Here is a 20839-nt window from a genome sequence, read left to right as displayed (position 1 = left end):
CAAGACAGTGCAGGACAAAAAAGACAGTGCAAACAAAAAATACAAAGACATTTCACAAAAGACAAAAAAGAAAGTGCATGACAAAAGACAAAAAAGAACAGTGCAGAACAAAAGATGGTGCAGGACAAACAAGACAGTGCAGGACAAAAGACAAAAAGAACAGTGCAGGACAAAAGACAAGAAGACTTTTCACAAAAGACAAGACTTCACAAAAGACAATAAACAGAAACAGCATTATTGTAAAAAAAATTAGATTCAATGTAGTAACACCAAGGTTCCACTGCTGGGCCCCTGATCAAGGCCCTTAACCCTGAAATAAATAAATTGTAAGTCACTCTGGATAAGTGTGTCTACTAAATGCCATAAATGTATGATCAAACATGTTACCATAAAACAGGGTGTCCCAAAATGTCATCATACAAAAGGAAACTAAAGAAAGCATGTCATGCATGGTTACCTGGCTTCATTTTTTTATATCATTATTTTGTATAAACTCTTAATTGGATTGTACAGGGCTCTGGATCCAAGCCACAGCTTAATAAATAAAAAAAATGAACGTAATATAAACACATTGTAATAACAAAAGTGAACTGTAGGTGGCAGCAGATTCACACAAAAATACTAAAATGCACTACAAGCTCCACGTGCTTGTGCTCCACGAGCCAGTGTGAGGCTTAACTGCTCCCAAATCAGTACCGCCGAGTTTATCTGCGCGTCAGCACGCGCGCTGGTGATCCGGCAGACTGATCACAGATCAGCGTGATCCACGAAGCGGTTAAATTACTGTGACCGAGGTGCAGAGGAATCTGGGATCCGGTGGGATTAAATCTGCCGTCATCCCTGCGGTGTGTTTATTCCGGATGTGCGCACCATGAGGGCAGGGAGACGGTGTGTACGTACAGAAGCTGTGCTGATCTGAGAACAGTGCAGCAGGACGACTCACCGGCTTCTGGTCATGACTGAAGCGCGAGCGCTTTACGTTAGTTGGCTGTTTGGTGAAGTAAAATCCCAAACAGTCGGTTTTAGCTAAACTAGCTATCTGGTTTTATCAGCTGGTGCTGGAGAGAAAACCGAAGACATGGATGAGTTTTAAACAGTGAGGGAAAAATAGAAAGTCTAAACTCCGCTCTGAATTCATGGAGGCGAGTTTAGAATTAGCACAAATGCTAACAGCCTTATAAGAGACGCGGGAAGATCAAACGCAGCTAATTACCTCAGCTTGCTAACCGTCATTTGTAACCGCTGTAACGGCTACATGTATAAAGTGCTCATTATTTTGTCGGAAACCTGATTATTTTTCTATTCGATCACTTTCCGAGCTCGGATACCTAATGTTTCTACCTTATTTCTAGCCGGATAAATGACCTCATAATTTCCTATCAAGCTAGGTTAGCTTAAAGCTAGCTAGCTAGTTTGTTTGTTTTGTGGTTATTATGACATCCGGAGATTCGAACACAAAACCTTTTCTGTTACACGCTTTATCAGTTTGTGGGATTTTTAAACTTCATGGTGTGAAAATTTCATCTTGAAAGCGACTCGAAGCTATGATCGTCTGAGCCGATTTAACTTCTCAGCTGTCTTCACTGTTTGCACCGAAAATGAAGAGGACGGAGAACAAAAATAAGAGGAAATTGTGCAGCAACGAGCAACAGTCCAGTGGCTCTGAAGGAAAAAATGGGGTGAGTGAAATCATCTAAGAGAAATGGTGGTTATAAGTGATGTGGTGTGGATGGAAAGTGAGATTACAGGATGATTCTCTCTCTCTCACACACACACATACATACATACATACATACATACATACATACAATTAATTCACTGACAGACAAACAATAACCTCAAAACAAACTGGGAACCCTCTGTACTCCACTTCAATCCTGCTAAGAGATGTACTAATGTGTGTTGTTGCTTTGTCAAAAAAACTGCACATAATCAGCTGTATGCAGTTTTGCTTTTATTTCCTTAAACCTCTAAACTTAACACAGGTGTTGGTTTCTGACCTTCAGGTACGGTCAGTGATGTGTCTTAGCTTAGAGAGCATACTTATTCATCCATTCATTTATCAGTCCATCCCTCTTGTGCTATTTGTTTTTCCTTCCTTCCACCCCTCTGTCCACTCATCCATCCATTCTGTTTTTTTTACATAATCCTGCCACATTTCCTTCCATGTATCCATCTCTTCCATTCTTCCCTTCTTTCTTCCTTCCTTTCTTTCTTCCTTTCTTCCTTCTATCCATCCTTCCATCTTTCCCTCTGTCCACCCACCCATCCATTCTATTTTTCTTTATATAATCCCAACCTTTTTCCAGCCACATTTCATTCCATGTATCCATCTCTTCCTTCATTCCTCCTATCCATCCCTTCGTCTTTCCCTCCGTCCACCCACCCACCCATCCACCCACCCATTAATTCTGTATTTCTTTACTTAGTCCAAACCGTTTTCCAGCCACATTTCCTTCCATGTATCCATCTCTTCCTTCCATCCTTCCTTCCTTCCCTCTTTCCTTCCTCCTATCCATCCCTCCATCTTTCTTTGGGAGGAAACCAGAGAACCTGAAAAACATCTCTTCAGACCTGTGAGCCTGGATCTGTGAGGCATAACACTTTAATACTACCGCCTGTGACACCCTTTCCCCCAAGAATTTCTTTAGCTCCGCTCATGGTCTTGATTTTTATTGTCAAGCGTAAAAAACGCATAGCAGGTAAAGACCCTGTCTCCTCAGTACACCACTGATACATGGCTTGCAATTACACAAGTCATACGTTTTATGATTTGATAACACTTTCCTGCACCGATGAGCAGTAGCTCATATTTTCCATGGAGATCGTCACCTTCCATTTATTTATTTATTTGTTTGTTTATTTATTTATTTATTTATGAAAAGTAGCAAATTGGCCGTGAAGACAATTTTTCCAGCCGTCTACATGCTCGATTTCCCTATAAACAGCTTTAATTATAATAAACACCACAGGTAGGGTATAAGAGAGGCATAAAAGCAGAAAGGTGTTTATACCTGACAGGTTTATAGTGAATATGAATACAGAGTTCCAAGCACAATTACTTTGTGTTTCCTTTTATAGAATGTGTTTATATATTTCTGATGTTTATTTCTTTTTTAATTATAGTTGATGCAAATTTTGTCAGATTTGGGCTATAAGATGCTAACGCAGGTTCAGGCAGGTGACTTAAGTGCCTCAATCGGTTCAACATTTAATACTCAAAGTGATGGAACGAATCATAGATTTGACTGTTTGAGAGTGAAATATAATCAGCTTTGCTTAATTACCTAAACATAAAATCATATTGCTGTTCTGCTTGTAAACTTGTAAAGCAAATGATCTAAAATCTGTTTGTGGCATTTGGGCTTTTTTTATATGTATATATTAAACAAAGTTTTTAATCACCAAACTAATTGTCCACGTTAAAGGTTAACGTCCAGTTTATTCAGAATTTCAGTTCTGAACGAAACAAATTAAAATTGATACATGAAAACAGCTGAGCCCAAGACCTTCTTTAGAATAGATTAAAGGGTGTGTTCTGTTTCATGAATCAGTAGTTCATTATCAACCATCTCAGTTTATACCCAGAAATTTTCAAACCTACTCATCTTTAATGTTGATGCTACTGTTTCTGTTCATTAGGGAGTATTAGGTTATTCATTACCGTCATTGATTCCTTGACAGCGAGTAAATTATTTACAAGATTAAATATTTTACCGGAAGGAACACGAGTTCTGGCCCAAAGAGACAGATTCTCCTGGCTTTTATGTGTTTTAATTTACTTTATTGTTTGAAACCCTTATACTTATATTGTTTGAAACCCTTGTATTGAAACCCTTCTAACCCTTAACCTGGGATATCAGCAGCCCTCATTGTGAAGAATCAGAGATCATAGTGTTTTTAGCATGCAAAGCCCAGGCAGTGTGTTTCACAGCTGAGCTCTTAACTTCTTAACTAGATGAGGCCATTTTGTTATACCTTTGCACATTGGAACTTAAAATTCTATCCAAATATTTGCATATTAATTCAAGACATTTATCTGTACCTTTTGTCATTATTTAGGCTCGTATGTTTTATGTAATCTGTATTGTTTGCGTTACTTGTACGGTGTCAACATTTGCACTTTTTGCATTTGTCTCATATTTACACTGTTATATGTTGACCATTGATGCGCACCATTTCAAGTCAAATTGCTAATACACGCTAGATTTGGGATGATGGACAATAATATCAGTTCCATCAGTCTCTCCTTTTGCATATCTTGTATTCTGCACAAATCTTACAGTAATAGCTTTAATAATATTTCCCCCCCTTTTTTTTCACTCCGCAATGCATAATTTAAATCAAGAAAATTAAACAGCCTGTTGTTAATCTGGGCAGCGTTGCTGTTCAAAAAAGTATGTGTGTGTTCAGTAAGCACAGCCAACTCCTAAACCTCAACACGTGTTGGGTATATCTTGCCACACCCCTGTTCATTTCACTTGTTAAGTGAAACAAGGCATAGTGTTGTCAATTGGCCCTGATTACGTGGAACAATAAAATAAAGGTATGGAGTTACAATCTCTCAAACCTAATACATGCATATGTTCCTGGCTGATACAGTGATTCTGAATTTGCATGGCAGACAATACTTGTTAATAGAACCATGATCTGTTACTCTTAAGTTATTAAGTTTTAAGCCTTATTAGGTCTGGATTAGTTTAACACTGGGAGAAGTGCTGTAGAAATTAGTGGTGTATCTCTGAGATTTTAGTCTTGTGAAGATAATATAAAAAAATTCAACTGATGATTAAATGGAGTTATACTATGTTCAAATAAAGGTTGTAACTTGTCATTAACTTGACACTAGATTTATATAATGTAGGTGTGTGTGTGTGTGTGTGTGTGTGTGTATATATGTTTGTGTGTGTGTGTGAGCTTGAATGCAGCTTTCTGAGACAAGTGATGCTTGTTGGATAAATGATAGAATCTACATGGTGGAGACAGTCTACAAACTTATTACAGTCATGTGGCCTACTAATGATCAAGTGTGATGTGTTCAAGAAGTTATAGAAGCATTCATTCATTTTCTACCGCTTTATCCAAACTTCTCGGGTCATGGGGAGCCTGTGCCTATCTCAGGCGTTTTTGGGCATCAAGGCAGGATACACCCTGGACGGAGTGCCAACCCATCACAGGGCATACACTCTTTCACTCGCACACTACGAACAATTTTCCAGAGATGCCAATCAACCTACCATGCATTTCTTTCGACCAGGGGAGGAAACCGGAGTAACCGGAGGAATCCCCCGAGGCACGGGAAAACATGCAAACTCCACACACACAAGGCGGAGACGGGTATCGAACCCCCAACCCCGGAGGTGTGAGGCAAACGTGCTAACCACTAAGCCACCGTGCCCTTCGTAGTAATACATGCCTAAACTAAAGATCAAAACTTTCAGTTCGCATTAAAGATACAAGTTGTGTAGTAGGTGTAGAACCTTTCGGCGTAACAAGTATGTATATGTTGTAAAGGCACTCCCATCTATGTGATTTGTACACAGATTGTTTATCCTGAGCATTATTACTACAAACGTCCTCAGGTAACTTTACTTTATCAAACGGCCTGAATCGTACTTTAGACATGTTTAAAGTTGTTTGCGCTGGAACATTTCAGAAATACATGTGCATGTGTGTGCATGGTGAGAGAAAACGAGTGGTGAAATAGAAGCCGTGGACACACTTGTGAAATCGAGCTTGTACTGATTTCTCCAGCTGTGAGTCACACAGTGAGAAGTTCATGTAGCTCCTTTGCCAAAACACTGGAGACATTCACATGCTCTCTTCTAATCTCAGTGAGCCTCGGGGCTCTCACCATGTTTCTATATGTAGACCTCAGTTCTTATAAGCAAATATGTTCTGATAAGAGCTGACAAAATGTCTTATTAAATTACTAAACATGTCAGTCATTTTCAGCTTCGTGTAGGATAAACGCTTCATTCAAGTAGGTTGTTCATGTTTTTGTTTATTAAGAATCTAAAAATATTAAGCGATATCAAGCTTATGAAAGATAAAGGTCATATCATGGAACTTTGACAAGAAGCATCGTTTATCTGTTTTATAAGAACGCTGTACTGTGAGTGAGGTCTGAGAATCAAACCTGAGCTGTGAGCCTGTAAAGACTTTTTACTGAAACATTCCATGTTTTCAGTTTCATGGCTTAAATTTGGAACGTTTTTACAACTTGTGCAGTTTAGTTCGAGGAGCCGTTCCAGTAACGGATTTCTGGCTCAAATTCTCTTAAAGTAAATGATAATTTTTCAACTTTAAAGTGAAGTTTAAAGTGAACATCACATGAAGTTTATAATTGCTTGTTTAAAAAAATTACTTCTATTCATATCAATTTCACATATTGGCAAGCAAAGATTTTAGCTTTGTCTTATTTGTAGCTAAAAACATTAGATGTGTTTAAACAGATAAAGTCCAGTACATGTTGAGAGCTTGAGATTTATGGTTTAATCTTGATTAGAACTGTTTTCATTGACTCTTCATCGAGTGACATTCACACAATAAATTTCACACCAACAACACGACCATTTTGTTAATACTTTGTCTACTTGTGAAAACGCAGTTATTGCTCAGAGTAACGTTTCCAAATGATCTTTTAGTAAATGTGTGTAAATGCCACGTGTTTGTTTTAAATGGGTTACTGCAAGCCACCTTCTGCAGCTGCAGGATGCCAACGTTCGTATAACAGCCAGCCTGAGGCTAACTTGCCTCCGCTACAGCTGGTCTGCTGAACCGAACATAGCAGGGGCATGTCAGAAGGGTGTGAAGAAAGATACATGCATCAACGTGTGTGTTTCTAAGACAAAACTCATTGTAGCAAATATTTTGGGTTTGGTAGAAAACCGTGTGAATTCTGTAGAGCTCCGATGCTTTTGTGCGCTGTGATGATTGAATAATAAACCCCCACACCCTTTAATTTAATCTTTAGTCAGGACTGGAAAAATCATGTGAAGGAATTTTATTGGCTCCGTAGTCATCATTTGACATTTTCCATCTTGGAGACTTGGCAGTCAGCTGTATGAATATCAGAGCTGAAAAACATCCTGTCGTTCTTTTGTTTTCCTCTTGCACTCAAGGTCTATACACTCATCCAGGTAGCTCACTCTTTGCGTGCTCACTCACTCACTCATATCATGTTAATAGTGTGTGTTTTTATTGTGTGTACACTTGAGGTGAAAAAATTATCCCCAAGAACTGTTTCTGAAATGTTCCTTTAGTAAAGTGAGGTATTTATTTACTGTTGTAGTCTGATTTATTAGTTCAATTCAATTCAAGTTTATTTGTATAGCGCTTTTTACAATAGACATTGTCTCAGCAGCTTTACAGAACATAAACATAGAGCAGAACGTAAACTTATAACGAATAATAAAAGTAAAAGAATTGACAGAATAAAAAATTCCAGAAAAAAAAAATATATCTAATATTAGATATAAATAGTTGAGAGACCCAGTGCCAAGAATTGCTCAGCCATTACAATATGTAAGTTCTGTAACTACAAATAGATACACAGTGACCAACGTTTCAGACCAATTATAATCCTGTGTTCACACCAACAGTGATAAGTCACTCGTGATACTTCTACTCCGTGTCGTTGACGCGTACCGACGGCTTTAACAACACGTAAATTGTAGCGTGACATGTCGGATAATGCAAACCTTTCAAGCCATTTGTTCAGATTTGTCACTTCATTGCGCGGTGTTGTGCATGTACGGAAAAAAAATAAATATCACACTTCAATATTACAATGAAACCAATCATTGCTTTCATTACCAGTTAGTCGATTTGAGGTCTTGCGGCGTTTGCAAAAAACTGGAAAATCGTTTTGTGCTCTCATTACCTGCATTGCATTGCCATCACTACCACATAGACTTCTCTGTCTAACTGTCTCTACAGAAGAGGAATTAGAAAATGATGAGAAATTGCATTAGGTAATGTAAACTATTTCTAAATCAGCAATTCAGTAGAGTACGCCTCGTGTAAAGCACTGTTTTAAATTGCGTTACATGAGTGTTTACTGATTCAGTCTAATACACACATTTCACTTGGCACTCTGGAAAAGGTTTAGCCATTTCATTAGGATTAGCGATTACGTTTTAATGTGCCTCAGGAATATAAAGCTGCCACATTTGTGTTTAAAAAAAAAAAAAAGATAGAAAAAGTACTGCTGTTTTACAAGAAGCTTATACCTCTGTGTGTGTGTGTGTGTGTGTGTGTGTGTGAATGCTCTAATCTGATTGACCAGAACATGTGCATTATTTTTGTATAACTTGTTGGCTCGGACATTAGCCTCGATTGTAGTTATAGTCTAGTGCCAGTTGTTAATCAGCAAGTCTGTAAAAATATTATCAAAATGATAGATGAGCAGATGTTGAGTGTTTTTCAAAATCTCTGCACACATGCAGAAAAAGTACCTATTATCAATTATTTGTAGATCTGTCGTCATTTCAATCCTCCGACTGATTTGAAGCAGGAACCCAAAGGAAGCCTGCCGTAATTACAAACACCAGCAGTTCTAAGGCTGAGACTTATGATTAATACTCGTAGATTAGAAACCCCGCTTCAATTAAGGCATAGCGATTGCAGCACACCCTCGATGGAAAATGAGCGGCGTCTGTACTTAGTTTGAATACAAGTGGACGTAATGCTTACCGAACGAAGCATGGTATTTCTGAGCCGGAGACTTTATCTTAATTGAAGTGAGCAACTCATTATTTTAAATAATTGCTCAAAAAATATTTCAAATCATGTCATTCTTCCTATTAGTGTTTTACGGTGAATGTTGGAACAGTGATCACACAGAGTTCAGCTAAAATTTTCTGAAGCTGCCAGAGCTTTTTTGTTCAATCAAACTAAATCGGCCATTGTTATAAGACTGACTATTTCAGCTCAAGTTTTCATATGACAGCCAGAGCTTTTTTGTTCAATCAAACTAAATCGGCCATTGTTATAAGACTGACTATTTCAGCTCAAGTTTTCATATGACAGCAAAATCTCTTACAGCAGTTGTGATACAACTTGATGCGAAATGTCACAAGCACACACAACTACGATTTTGATTACAACACAATATCTCTATATAACCGATCATATTGGCTTTACAGTTACACGGATATCATCTTGGTACTGATGTTACTACTTTCCCCACCCCTATGAGCATATATGCATCATTGGTTCCTTAATCTACAGTGTAGAAACAAGTCTGTTCATAGTTATGAGGAAAACACCACTAATAGACTATATAAATTATGCAAGTAATATATTTTTATTTGCTTACAAAACTGACACAAATTGTACCTGACAGTACTGAGCCAAGCATTTTCTTTTTAAAATATTTTCTGCCTCCATCCCCAGACTCCTCACATTTCTTTTGTTCCTATAAATCACTCTTCGCTTCCAGCTATACTAATAATGCATTGTATTTTATTCAGTCCTCAGGGTGATCAGTGGACGTCATCATGGGCTGCTTCAGCTTGTATCCTGTCTTCATAAAGATATTTGAGCAATTTGTACAATATTTTTTTTCCCCTCTCTTTTTCCCCCTTGATTTTATTCAGCTTTCATGTGTTGTATTAGCAGTGTGCAGCTGCTTCGCTGTGCTTTTGGGAGCAGGAAAGAATCCAGCTTATTACCTCATTGCTTTAGCATGTGATTTGCCTCATCTCATCATCTAGACTCTAGAATGCATCTGGAACTAAACAAATGATTATTATAGTTGAGGCTACAAAAAAGACCTGGAATCAATTACATTTTTTAGTGAGAGTTAATTGGATACTTAATCATATTAATGGACATTTAGATTTACTTGTTTGCGAATTTTAACAATAGACATTATCACAAAGCAGCTTTACAGAAATCCAGATGTAGACTTCTAATGAAGAAGCCAGAGGTGACTGTAGCAAGAAATAAACTCTGAAACGATGCGATTAAACTTCATTACATATACAATTTGCATATACATTAATAGCAACATTAAACAGAACTAAGCATGATGAAAGGATGTTTAGTTCGAGTGAACTCTTATGTGTTTTGTGTAGTAGATCCACAAAAGCTATGAGGTCTTACTCAAAATTTCACCAAAAGAACAGTGGTTTTGCTCCCAAATAAAATAGATGAGCCTTTTGCTTTGTGAATCTGTTTACATTAGCAAACAAATATATAGGCTCCATGGTCTATATTTTCTGGCAGAGGAGGATGTGGTCATTGTGGGCAACGATTGAACGATACATGGGTGAAAAACTCACGAGCAGTGAGAACAGGAATATATGAGGATAATCCATCAGACACCATCTCTTGAATAGAATGTAATTACACTCTATGGCCAAAAGTTTGTGATCTCTTGACCATCAAATCCATGTGTGTTCATTGAAAGTCCAATTCCTTTGATTTACTCCCGCTTTGCTGTTTTAATAACCCTCACTCTTCTGGGAAGGCTTTACACTAAATTTTCGACCATGGCTTTGGGGATTTGTGCTCATTCAAGCGCAAGACCGTTAGTGAGTTGAGGAGGTCTGGGGCTTGGTCAGTGGTCCACTTCGTTAAAAAGGTGTTCAATGGGATCGAGGTCAGGGCTCTGAAAGGTCGACACTCGAGATCTTTCACTCCGACCACGTCTTCATGGAGCTTGCTTTGTTTACAGGGGGATTTTTCAATCAAAGTCAGACAAAACTAGACCCATTTTGTTGAGGTCGGGTTCAGGTGTTGCTTATTATTCCATAGAAGACTGTAGATCATCACTGGATCCTAGTTAGATATAGATGGTTTTATGTTAGCGCTAAGCTTGGCTTAATTGTTCCACATACTGCTAAATTTCAAAAGTTACGGTTAGTTAAAAATCCTTCCATAATTTTATATTGTGAATTTGAAATGTATGCTTTTACTTACAATAATTTATGCAGCAATTTTGCGCTGCAATTTCGAGTCTGGCAGATAGTCAGAGTTCCGATTTTTAATCCTGTTACCTGACTTTACCCTAGAGCTCTTTTTGGCAAAGCCTGAAGATCTTAAGCTTTTTTTTTCTCCCCCCAAATGTACTTTATCTCTATATGTGGCAGAAGGAAAGCCATTAAACGAATTTCCACACATTTTTGTTCCCAGACGCTCCTCAAACAGTTCTAAATGCTAATCTCTGCTCTATGGTGGTTCAGGTTCAGCTGCAGGGTTCAGTGTGAGAGCCATACCATCATTCTTCATTCTTCTCAGTTGATGAGCAGTGAGATGGGACGCTTAATGAAAGTGACACTCCTACTATTGTAAGAGATGCAGATGGATGGGGAGCAAAATCATTCACTGAAAAGCCTTTTCTTTCATCCTGTCTGTCAATCTTGGTGAATCTTGTTTTAAAAAAAAAAAAGGAACGATCTAATTGAGCCTGGGTTCTATGCTGATATTATTTGACCCCTTGTATCATCCCATCATGCTCTTCTCATAAAATTAAGTTGAAAAATGTGTTAAAGGTTGGTTTTTAAAAGCGATTAAAGTAGGTCTGTGGAATATGATGTTGATCTTTATTTAATGATACCATGATTTATTTATTTATTTTTATTTTTTATTAATTATTTTTTTGCGAATACTGGAAGCTGCAAATTAGATGTTTATCCTTATCAGTGTTAAATTCTTTATTTTTCTATACAGATTTTTTAATACAACACAATTGCAGTCAGTTCGTTGGCAAACCTGTATATCGTGATGCACAATATTTTTGTTGTTCTGCCTACTCACATTGGCCGGTTGTACCATTCCAGCAAGGTCTTAGCTCAGTAGGTGCTCTCAGAGGAGGGCATGTATGGGTGAGGTTTAATAAATCTATTAGTCACAATGGACAGTGAGGCAGTGCCTTTGGCTGTCATGAGTGTCTCTGAACTTTCCTTTTAATTAGCTCAGTGAAAGAGCTCACCTCGGTGATGGAGCCAGATCAATAAATTCTCGCTGGTGAGAACGATGTCTTTAGAGCTCTCTCACATCATAGGGAATGCTTGGAGTTGTTGTTCTTATTAGTAGGTTTTTTTTGTTTGTTTTTCTTCTTAAATGGCATCTTGCATATGAGGGTACCTTTAAGAGCATTTCAAAATTAATCCTGTGGTTTTTCCTCAAAATGTGAATTAAAAAAAAAAAAAAACACGGATACCGAGCAGTCATAGGCTCTTGCTCAGATATCTCGACAATGTCTCTCTGACAGTCCTGAGTTCTTTATTCTTGGCCTTCTAGTCTTTATCTCAGATGGGCTACCACTGTTCCTGCTGTGCTAATATACTGCATTACATTTGGATTAGGACATATGCGCACTCTGACCTTCAGTATGCATTACCGTCCTTTGTCATGCAGTAACTGATGACTTGCAATTCAGTGTTTAAACATCTCCCCTGACATTCATTCAGGCAGAACAGGCATGTGGCCAAAACCCTGATCACTATGACCTCCCCTGACCTTGACAGATGACATGGTGAAGAAAAGAGGACATAATACTTGATGTGCTTTGTATTTTTTTTTCTTTTACGGTGAGTGAAAGGTTACACTCTGCTTGTGGGGAGAACTTGCTGTACCAAGCACACTACAAACTGCACAAAAAGTCGATTGACCTTGATCTAGGTAGCGCTATTAGGCTACAGTTCATCATAGTCTTAAAGCACCACTTTTGTGTCTCTCTTCACCTTATCTCACCCTGCAGGTCCTTTAGCTTGTTCAAGAGAGCATTCTGGGCTTAGGTTTATGGTGTTGACCACTCCTACACCTGCAAGAGAAGGCCAGATTAGGTGAAAAACTAAAGGCTCCATGTATCTTCAGTCTGCGTGTTGACTATGTTGTTAATATATTTTGGCATATTTAGACTACTAATAGTCTGTGTGCAAAAAGCTAAAAACAATATTTGGACATTTTCACAATACATGACGTGTTACAATATTTCATTTAGCTGGCAAAGAGCCAAAGTTATGCAGTAATTTACTGACATTAAATCATCGTTTAACATCTAAATATACGCTATAAGTAACTATGATTTACTTGGTTATTAAAGGAGCAGATATATCTGGCATATGTCAGCAAAGCATACTGTGATATAGTTTATTACATCAGTATTTTATAGTATTCCTTATAAAGTCCCTGTTTATTTATTTATTCCTTATGTCTTTGAACTTGCCATGAAGATAGTCACAGATGCTAATATGGTAACAAAAATAAACAAACAATCCAAACAAATGTAGTCCCAATGACTACTTTTTTTTGGTTTTCCCCCAAATTGTTGCCGCAAAGGTTTAAACAGTCAGTTGTATAGAAAGTCCTTGTATGCTGCAGCATTACAATTTAAATTCGCCTTGTGCATTAAGTGAGCTCCAAGAAGACTGACCTCAACCTCACTGCACCCACAGGCCTCCTTGTCCATCATCAGTGACAGGCATCATTAATGCTGTTGTAGCTGAATGAGCACAGATCCACATGACCATACTTCAAAATCTAGTTGAAAGCTTTCCAAGGCGAGTCGGAGTTATTCCATCATATTTATTCCTCTGCAGCAGTTATAATAAGATGTTTAACAAGCACATATGGTGGTGATGGTTAAGTGTCCACAAACCTTTGGCCATATAGTATATCATTTATTACATGAACCAAACCTTATTAGTACCGGTTTTTTATTTGTTTTGGAAGTGTGCTTCAGTCAAAGCCAGTGCTTTCTTCTTGAACTTTATTTTTAATCACCGTATTTTCTTATGGATTTTTTTTTTTATAAATTCTTTTACTCACTACATGGCAGACCACATCGGCAAAATACCTGTGATATGACCACACGCTTGTTTTCGTGTTTTTTTTTTTTTTAGTAATACTGTAGCTATGAATCACAACCTGTTTTCTTTGACTTCTTTAACACTAAGTTTTAAGGACAGTGGAATGGATTAGCAAAGAAAAACATTTATAAGCTATCTTGTCCTACTGGTATTCTTAAACAGATCAAGTGATTACACCAAACACTTTCGGTTGCATTCTGTGACAACTAAATAAAAGTATTTGTTACTTGATAATTGAAAGTTTTCAGTGTATGTTTAGTTTCCTCCTCAGTTCACACGGCTCAAACTGGACAAATCACTTGTTTGGATTCAGACTTTAATGGTTCTGGGGTTCAGTTGAAATATTGGCCAGGTCCTGTTTCTCCTTGTAATGCACCATTGCATAACACACTCTGTTTTGGAAGCACTCCCATTGCTTGTGATGCTGGGTGGATAGCACTCTTATGAGAGTTCCTTCACAGTTCAGCAATACTGGTATGTTTTCTTTGGATGCAGACATGTACACATCACTCTAATTGTTGAACAGCAGTTTGAACCAGCTGTCAGGAAGCATGCTGTTTAAGTGATCTGTTAAATTAATTACTACTCACTGCCGTGCTGGTTCCACTCCATACACTTGAGCAACCGTACACGTACAAGGCCTAGAACTTGTTATAGAAGGAATAAATCACGACAGGGTGTGCAGTTTATAGCATAATAATTTGTTCCAATTACCAGTCTAAAGTTTTATTTATTATATTTATATATGTTTTTCAGCAACTAGATTTCAAATCTTTATTCCTTTTATACCTCTCTCTTTGGAATTAATGAGTGACACACCATACTTTTGTTTTTATTACATTTAATGTGGAACATCTTGTATATAAAACTTAATTTACACTTTTACCTCTGACTTCACAAAACACTCAGAAAACCTCACTACATCAACAATTACGCGTTTTTATTTGGTGTATTGTGTATTTGAACAACTGATTTAATGTATTGCTTTCATTTGCCTTGTGACTGGAACTTTCAAAGCTCGTCTTATGGAAAATTAATCAATAACTCGTGATTGCACTGTTAAATTCTCTATCACAACATTTAACACTCCGCAAAGCAGTATAATAAAAGCAGAGTGCATGGAGATAAAGTTTTGACTTTGACTGTAAGGACTTTCATTTGAGCTGTGTGGATATTGTATTCATAGTGTTCCTTCTCATCTTTCATTGGAAAGGATATGTTTGCAAAGACAAGTGGGTTTCAGGAGGCTGTTATATTTTTATATATATATATATGTGTGTGTGTGTGTGTGTGTGTGTTTTACCTTCAGTCAAACACACCTAATCCTCAAACAATTTTTTTTGTTCACCCTCCTTTTACCCTTGGACCAAATCTTAAGTTGACTCAGTGTGTGTATGCCCACACCCATCTGTCTCTGTGTCTGTCTGAGATTATAAATCATTACAGCTTGTGAGTAACAACAAACTCTCCAGAGAGTGTAAAGTATATTCAGTAAAATGTAAATAAGACTACTGGGATGAGCACAAGACCATATTTTTGATTACCTCAGCAGTTTATGATTATAGGCAGCGCATGTTTACAGTATTCAGATAAGATTAACACCAAAACGGCTCTCCGATCTCACCAAGAGCGGTCAATAAAAATGACTGACTAAACAGACCCGGGTGTTCTGTAGTAAAGTTTATGATGCTAAAAACCTGTATGTTTAATCAGATATATTGAAAACACCTCTACAGGAAAGGTGTAGATCTGGGAGGTTTGTAGCAGACTGGAGAAAGTTCTCTAGGATCTGTTTATCAGAATGTTCCTGCAAAGGCAATAGGCCAACTAATATCTGCCTCTAAATTGTTATCATTTTATAACCTCCAAATTATATCATTCAGATTTCCCAAAGCAGGACCTATTTCATTTACTGAAGCAGTTCCCACTGAAACCGGATAAAGACCACCTTTAGAGGACGTGAGAAACCAATTTTCACATGACTTGGTACATCTGCTGCAGCTGATCATGTGAAATTCTGTATATGAGATACAAACATAATCACTGTTCCAAGAAGAAGCAGGTCATGATGATTGATTTTTATTATTTTTTTACTTCTTATATTAGTGTATTGCTGGTGTTGAGCTGGATCTGTGAAGCTCGTATGAGGAAACAAAGCAAGGTAATTGTTGGTAATTTGTATGGGGTGGGGTGTGTAATTGCTATGTGTGTAGGTGCAGGTTTCTGGGGGCTACTATTGGAACAGATGGAGGGTGGTAGGTGGGAACACACCCATCATTCTCTCATGAGGGGTTTGGCCAGGGTGGAGTTCTAAAACACAGCTGCTGGGCTGCAATTTTAAACTAAAATAAACATTCTGGATGCATTGTGTTATATTGCTTTTTTGTAACTGTGTTGCAAAGCCCTCCTAAACGTACACTCTGTGGCATGTATAGCAATGTATGCTTAGTGCTACTGTTATTACTGCCACCACCACTACCAATACTACTGCTTCTACTGCTACCACCTGCAATGCTACTACTGACTGCCACCACCCCAATACTTCTACTGCTACTCTAGGGCTGCACGATTTAGGGAAAATGTCATATTGCGATTATTGAGGTAAATATTGTGATTGCGATATAATAAACAAATAGTATCATGAGTCGAATAGTATCTTGCTTGGTTCTCAAGGAAAATGCACACACAGATTACTGAAAAGAAAATTACCAACTTAATGCAAGTTATACATGCTATTGCACACAGCATTATTGATGATATTTGGAGCAATATTACATGTAATTATTAAACTTGATTCTCTTACATTTGCTTTTAAACCTAATTATTAATTTTGATTATGATGTGATTGTGGCAGGGGAAGAGGGTTCAGGTTGGGCATAAAGAGTTTAACGGTGAACTTGCGCTCAGGATTTTTTTTTTTTGAGCGGCGCTTGGACGAATTTTTTCTACGCACACACTATTTTATTTCTTGATAATAGACCGCTGCTAACTATAACACACCATTGCCATGGACACACAGGATTCTAACCGTAGAGACGAATTTTCTTTAGTGGAAGCAATACAATTGTTCAGTTGTACGTGTTGCAGCCACAGGCATATGACCTGTAACGAACAACAGTGCGAAGCCACGAACTCGTTCTGAATATTTTAAAGGCGCAACAGCTGATGAAAAAAGCAGAGACAATTGTAGATGAAAATAAAGAGAGATTTTATCTTAGTTTTTATTTTATACAAAACATTTTCATCTCGTCTTTTTTCGTCAACAATAATGCATGTTAATTTAGTCTTAGTCAGCGTTTTTGGACAGTGGTGCAGTCTTGTCATCGACTCGTCTTAGTCATGGAAAAAAAAAAGGGTTGTTGACGAATATATTTCATCTCGTCTGGTCTGACGAAATTAACACTACATATAACAGGTAGCATTTTGTCTGGCCACCGGTTCAGTGTCCGTCTGCTCGGCATCCATCTTCACCCGTTCCGCGCTGCACACCGGAAAAAGTCACGACATGACCATACGCGCCACACGTGCGACTGCCTAAACTCACTGGTCTATTTTTTATTAGCGCATAGCGGTGTAGTGTATGAAATAGGCTAACAGCTTTCAGAGAGAATGGGTTGTCATGTCCACACATGCATTTATTTATTATTTATTTATTTCATAAAATCACAGCATTTTGCATCATATAATTGCACAGGCTTGTTATCGCTATTGCGGTAGGATTAATCGTGCAGCACAATGCTACTACTACCACCACCACTAACAATACTACTCTTACCACCATCACCAATACTGCTGCTGCTACTAAAACCATCAACAATATAACTACATCCACTACCACTACCAGTATGACTTGACTCATTAACTGCAACCCTTGCAGCAATTTCTTTGCATTATTTTGTCATTATTCCTCTCTTTGGCTAATTAAATCTATCCTTTGTTCTCTTCTAATATTAAGTTGAATCCTGGACAAATAACAGTGCTTGTTATTAGGTTTGGGTGAATGGCTCAGAAATCTGATGAATGAGTAGTGACGACTGGGAGGGAACAGCACTGCCATGCAAGAATGATGGGATGGGACTGCTGTGGAAAAACATCTGGCAAAGAGGAAAGCCACAAGTGCGGAAAATGAGCCAGCCATAAGAAGTTTTTACTGGATTGTCATTAAGCTTTTGGAACACTGAGATGAGGCCGTCTGTCAGATCTAGGTAGTAATTTTCTTATCCCAACTCGCAGTTCCGTTAATACCATGGTTTAGAAATCTCTTTAGGCGTGAGCTGTACGGTAATAACATGCTCCTATAGGTGCTTTCGCTTTCTTCTCTGGTAGTTTTGTACCGTGTGTAAACATTGCTCTTGTCATTTTGCACTTCAGTCACCATTGTGTGCTAGAGATTGCTAGGATTGTTTACGTTTGAGGTTTACGTTGAGCGCTGAGGTTGAACCCAACCAAACACCAGCACAGATGGGCTGTAACAAGCAGCACCGCCTTCCCTGTTGAGAGGTTCTTGGCTCTAAAACTTGGTTGATAAAATTTATTACGTTTTTTTTTTTTAATTATTGTAATTATTTTTTTTAGTGCATGGTGATACTATTTCTAGCCAGTGGTCAGTTTCAAGAATTTGAAAAGTTTCCTAGCAGGAATCGTTTACCTCGGTGCTTGTTTACATTTAGAAAATTTCAGTTATATACAAGTCTGAGCACAAGCTGCAAGACACACCCAAAGTTTCCCCTCAATGAAACTAATGGGAATCAAGCTGCATAAGTGCATTCATCAAAAAAAAAAAATCAATTTGTGAATTATGAGTATAAGTTTACTAACAAATTCCTTGGTTATTTAAGTTTTTCAATAACTTTTACTGTTAAACTGAGATGTAGAGACTGGCACTCTGTCTGGTTAAGGGTAAGCTATGAAAAACACTTGCATGGGGTTGTTTCTGAGAGCAAGTGGACATTTCAGAACTGATGGTGGAAAGAGTCTAATATTTAAAGCATGTGTAAGCTTTGGGTTTGTTTGTATTATAACTGGGTCGTGGAAACGCTCTTGGACAACCCTTGTATGTTAGGGTTTTAAGGCTGCAGTGTGTCAGACATGCAGGCCATCCAGATGTTCTGGAGTCTTGTGACTCCACCGAGAGGATGTAACTGGTTGTGAAGATGTGCCTGGTTTTCATTTCCCATCCCTACGTTAAAAGAACGTGGCATTTCACTGCCAACATAAACCACATTACAAAGCCAATGTTAGAAAGCCCAGAACATTTTTTTACCACTTAACTTAAGCATGAATATTGTCATGACTGGTGTTGTGATTCTTTTTAATGGTCTTCTTCAAGAAAAGTCATCTTGTTTGTCCTTCTGTAACCAAAACAGTACATTTGCTGAAGGCATTCTGTGATCCCAGGAGACTTATTAAAATAAGAGATGGACATGATGCAGGTCTGGCTTGGGATGCTCATAGGATCATAAGGAGGGGAAAAAGCGGTTTACGAATCCGGTTGCTGTTTAACATCTGTGTTGTAAATCATAAGCCTTAAAATACCAGCTCTAGAGCAGCACCGTGGCTCCGTTGTGTGCTAAATCCTAAAAATTTTAAGCAAATATGCAGGAATGTTCAAACAATGTATCTATTGTTTTTTATGTTTGGTAATTATTCAAATAAGTCATGCTAACTTTTATTGCAATCATGCGTAGACAAATATTAAATTTATTTGCCGTCCCATAGGATAGATAAAAGCTGCAGTGTGCTGCTCTGTCCCAGAAAACACAGTTAATTAGACTAGAAATTGTTGGCTAATGTAATGTAGAACTGTATAGCATAAAGGCATCTATTACTTAAGTGCATTACTATAGACTAAGGGAAACAAATGCTAGAATGACTGTATGGTATGTTGCGTTTGCATCCTTGACCGAATCATCGGCCAGCATTTCAGCCCCGATGTTCTTTCTTCACATCACATGGAAAAGATATTATTTGAATCTGGCTAGCAACTTTTTTTCTTGTGATGATTAACCATGAGGCTGTTGTGCGTTCTGCTAGAAGGAGAATTATATGACCGCTTTGTGCCAAACTTTGTCTGAATTATCATATATCTATGTGTTCCTAAGTTCTTCCATCTGGCGTTCATGCTTATTAGTCCTTCTAGAGAAAATAGTCGGACAGTTGGTCAGATCAAGTCTCAACTTATGTGTGTAGTGCAGCAGGTCTGATTCGAACACTTGAGCTTGTTGAACGTCACATTACAGACCTAATCCCTATTTGCTTTTATAATAAACTCCACTCTTCTGGAAGGATTTCCACTAGAATTTGGGGTGTGGCTTTGGGGATTTGTGCTCTTTTACCCACAAAAGCTTTACTGAGGTCAGGCACTGATGTTTTGTGAAGAGGTCCCGTGTGCAGTCGGCGTTCCGGTTCATCCCAAAGGTGTTTAATGCGGGATGAGGTCCAGGCTTTGTAAAAGGACATGTGGACCTCAGTGAACCATGTCTTCAAGGAGCCTGATTTTATACACATGGAGTACCCAGGATACCGAGTTAATTGGAAGGCCAAAGGAAGAAGCAGAGAACAATCAAAATGTCCAACAATACGAGTGGGTGTGCACAGAGTTTTGAAAAGCGATTCTCACAGACTGTATTGCTCAGCACATGCATCTGGCTGGTGTTCAGCTGTATAGACTAATTAACACGTACCATATAACACAAGCACTGAAGGCCCAGACTAAAAGAAAATGTGATGTTATTCTTTTGTTTTTACAATGTTTTTGTAACTGTCGTGAAAACTGTTTCACGGTCTGATGACGCGTTTTGGTTACTGCACCTTCTTTAAACAAGAGAATACCCACTCAGAATGTGTGAAGAAAATATACACTGTCTCCCAGTTCAGTTATAGACTAACATGCGTCGTCCGTTATGCCAGGCCGTCTCTGGTTTTGTCTTTCCTCACCTCTTTTTCGCTATTTTGCGGTGTGTTTTTGTTATGGCTTATTTTCATCAGTGGCATTTGTTACTGTTCACTAATGACAA

General features: G+C 38.0%; 1 protein-coding gene across 5 annotated transcripts in view; it reads left to right on the top strand.

The window, feature by feature from the left end:
* The first annotated feature begins 635 nt into the window (after positions 1-635).
* The window catches only part of mast2 (microtubule associated serine/threonine kinase 2), a 116193-nt gene continuing 95989 nt past the window's right edge, over positions 636-20839 (top strand). For 3 of the 5 annotated variants that reach the window (XM_047813354.1, XM_047813353.1, XM_027154414.2), the window contains exon 1: positions 636-1679. In XM_047813354.1, coding sequence (XP_047669310.1) covers positions 1599-1679 — 81 coding nt within the window. In that variant the 5' untranslated portion in view covers positions 636-1598. The remainder of the gene's footprint in view (positions 1680-20839) is intronic. The other 2 variants (XM_027154411.2, XM_027154410.2) reach the window with 1 other exon arrangement.

This window comes from Tachysurus fulvidraco, chromosome 5 (genome assembly GCF_022655615.1).
Source record: "Tachysurus fulvidraco isolate hzauxx_2018 chromosome 5, HZAU_PFXX_2.0, whole genome shotgun sequence".
Classification (NCBI taxonomy): domain Eukaryota; kingdom Metazoa; phylum Chordata; class Actinopteri; order Siluriformes; family Bagridae; genus Tachysurus; species Tachysurus fulvidraco.
The sequence above is the reverse complement of the archived record's forward strand: the minus strand, read 5'-3'. Positions and strand labels throughout refer to the sequence as shown.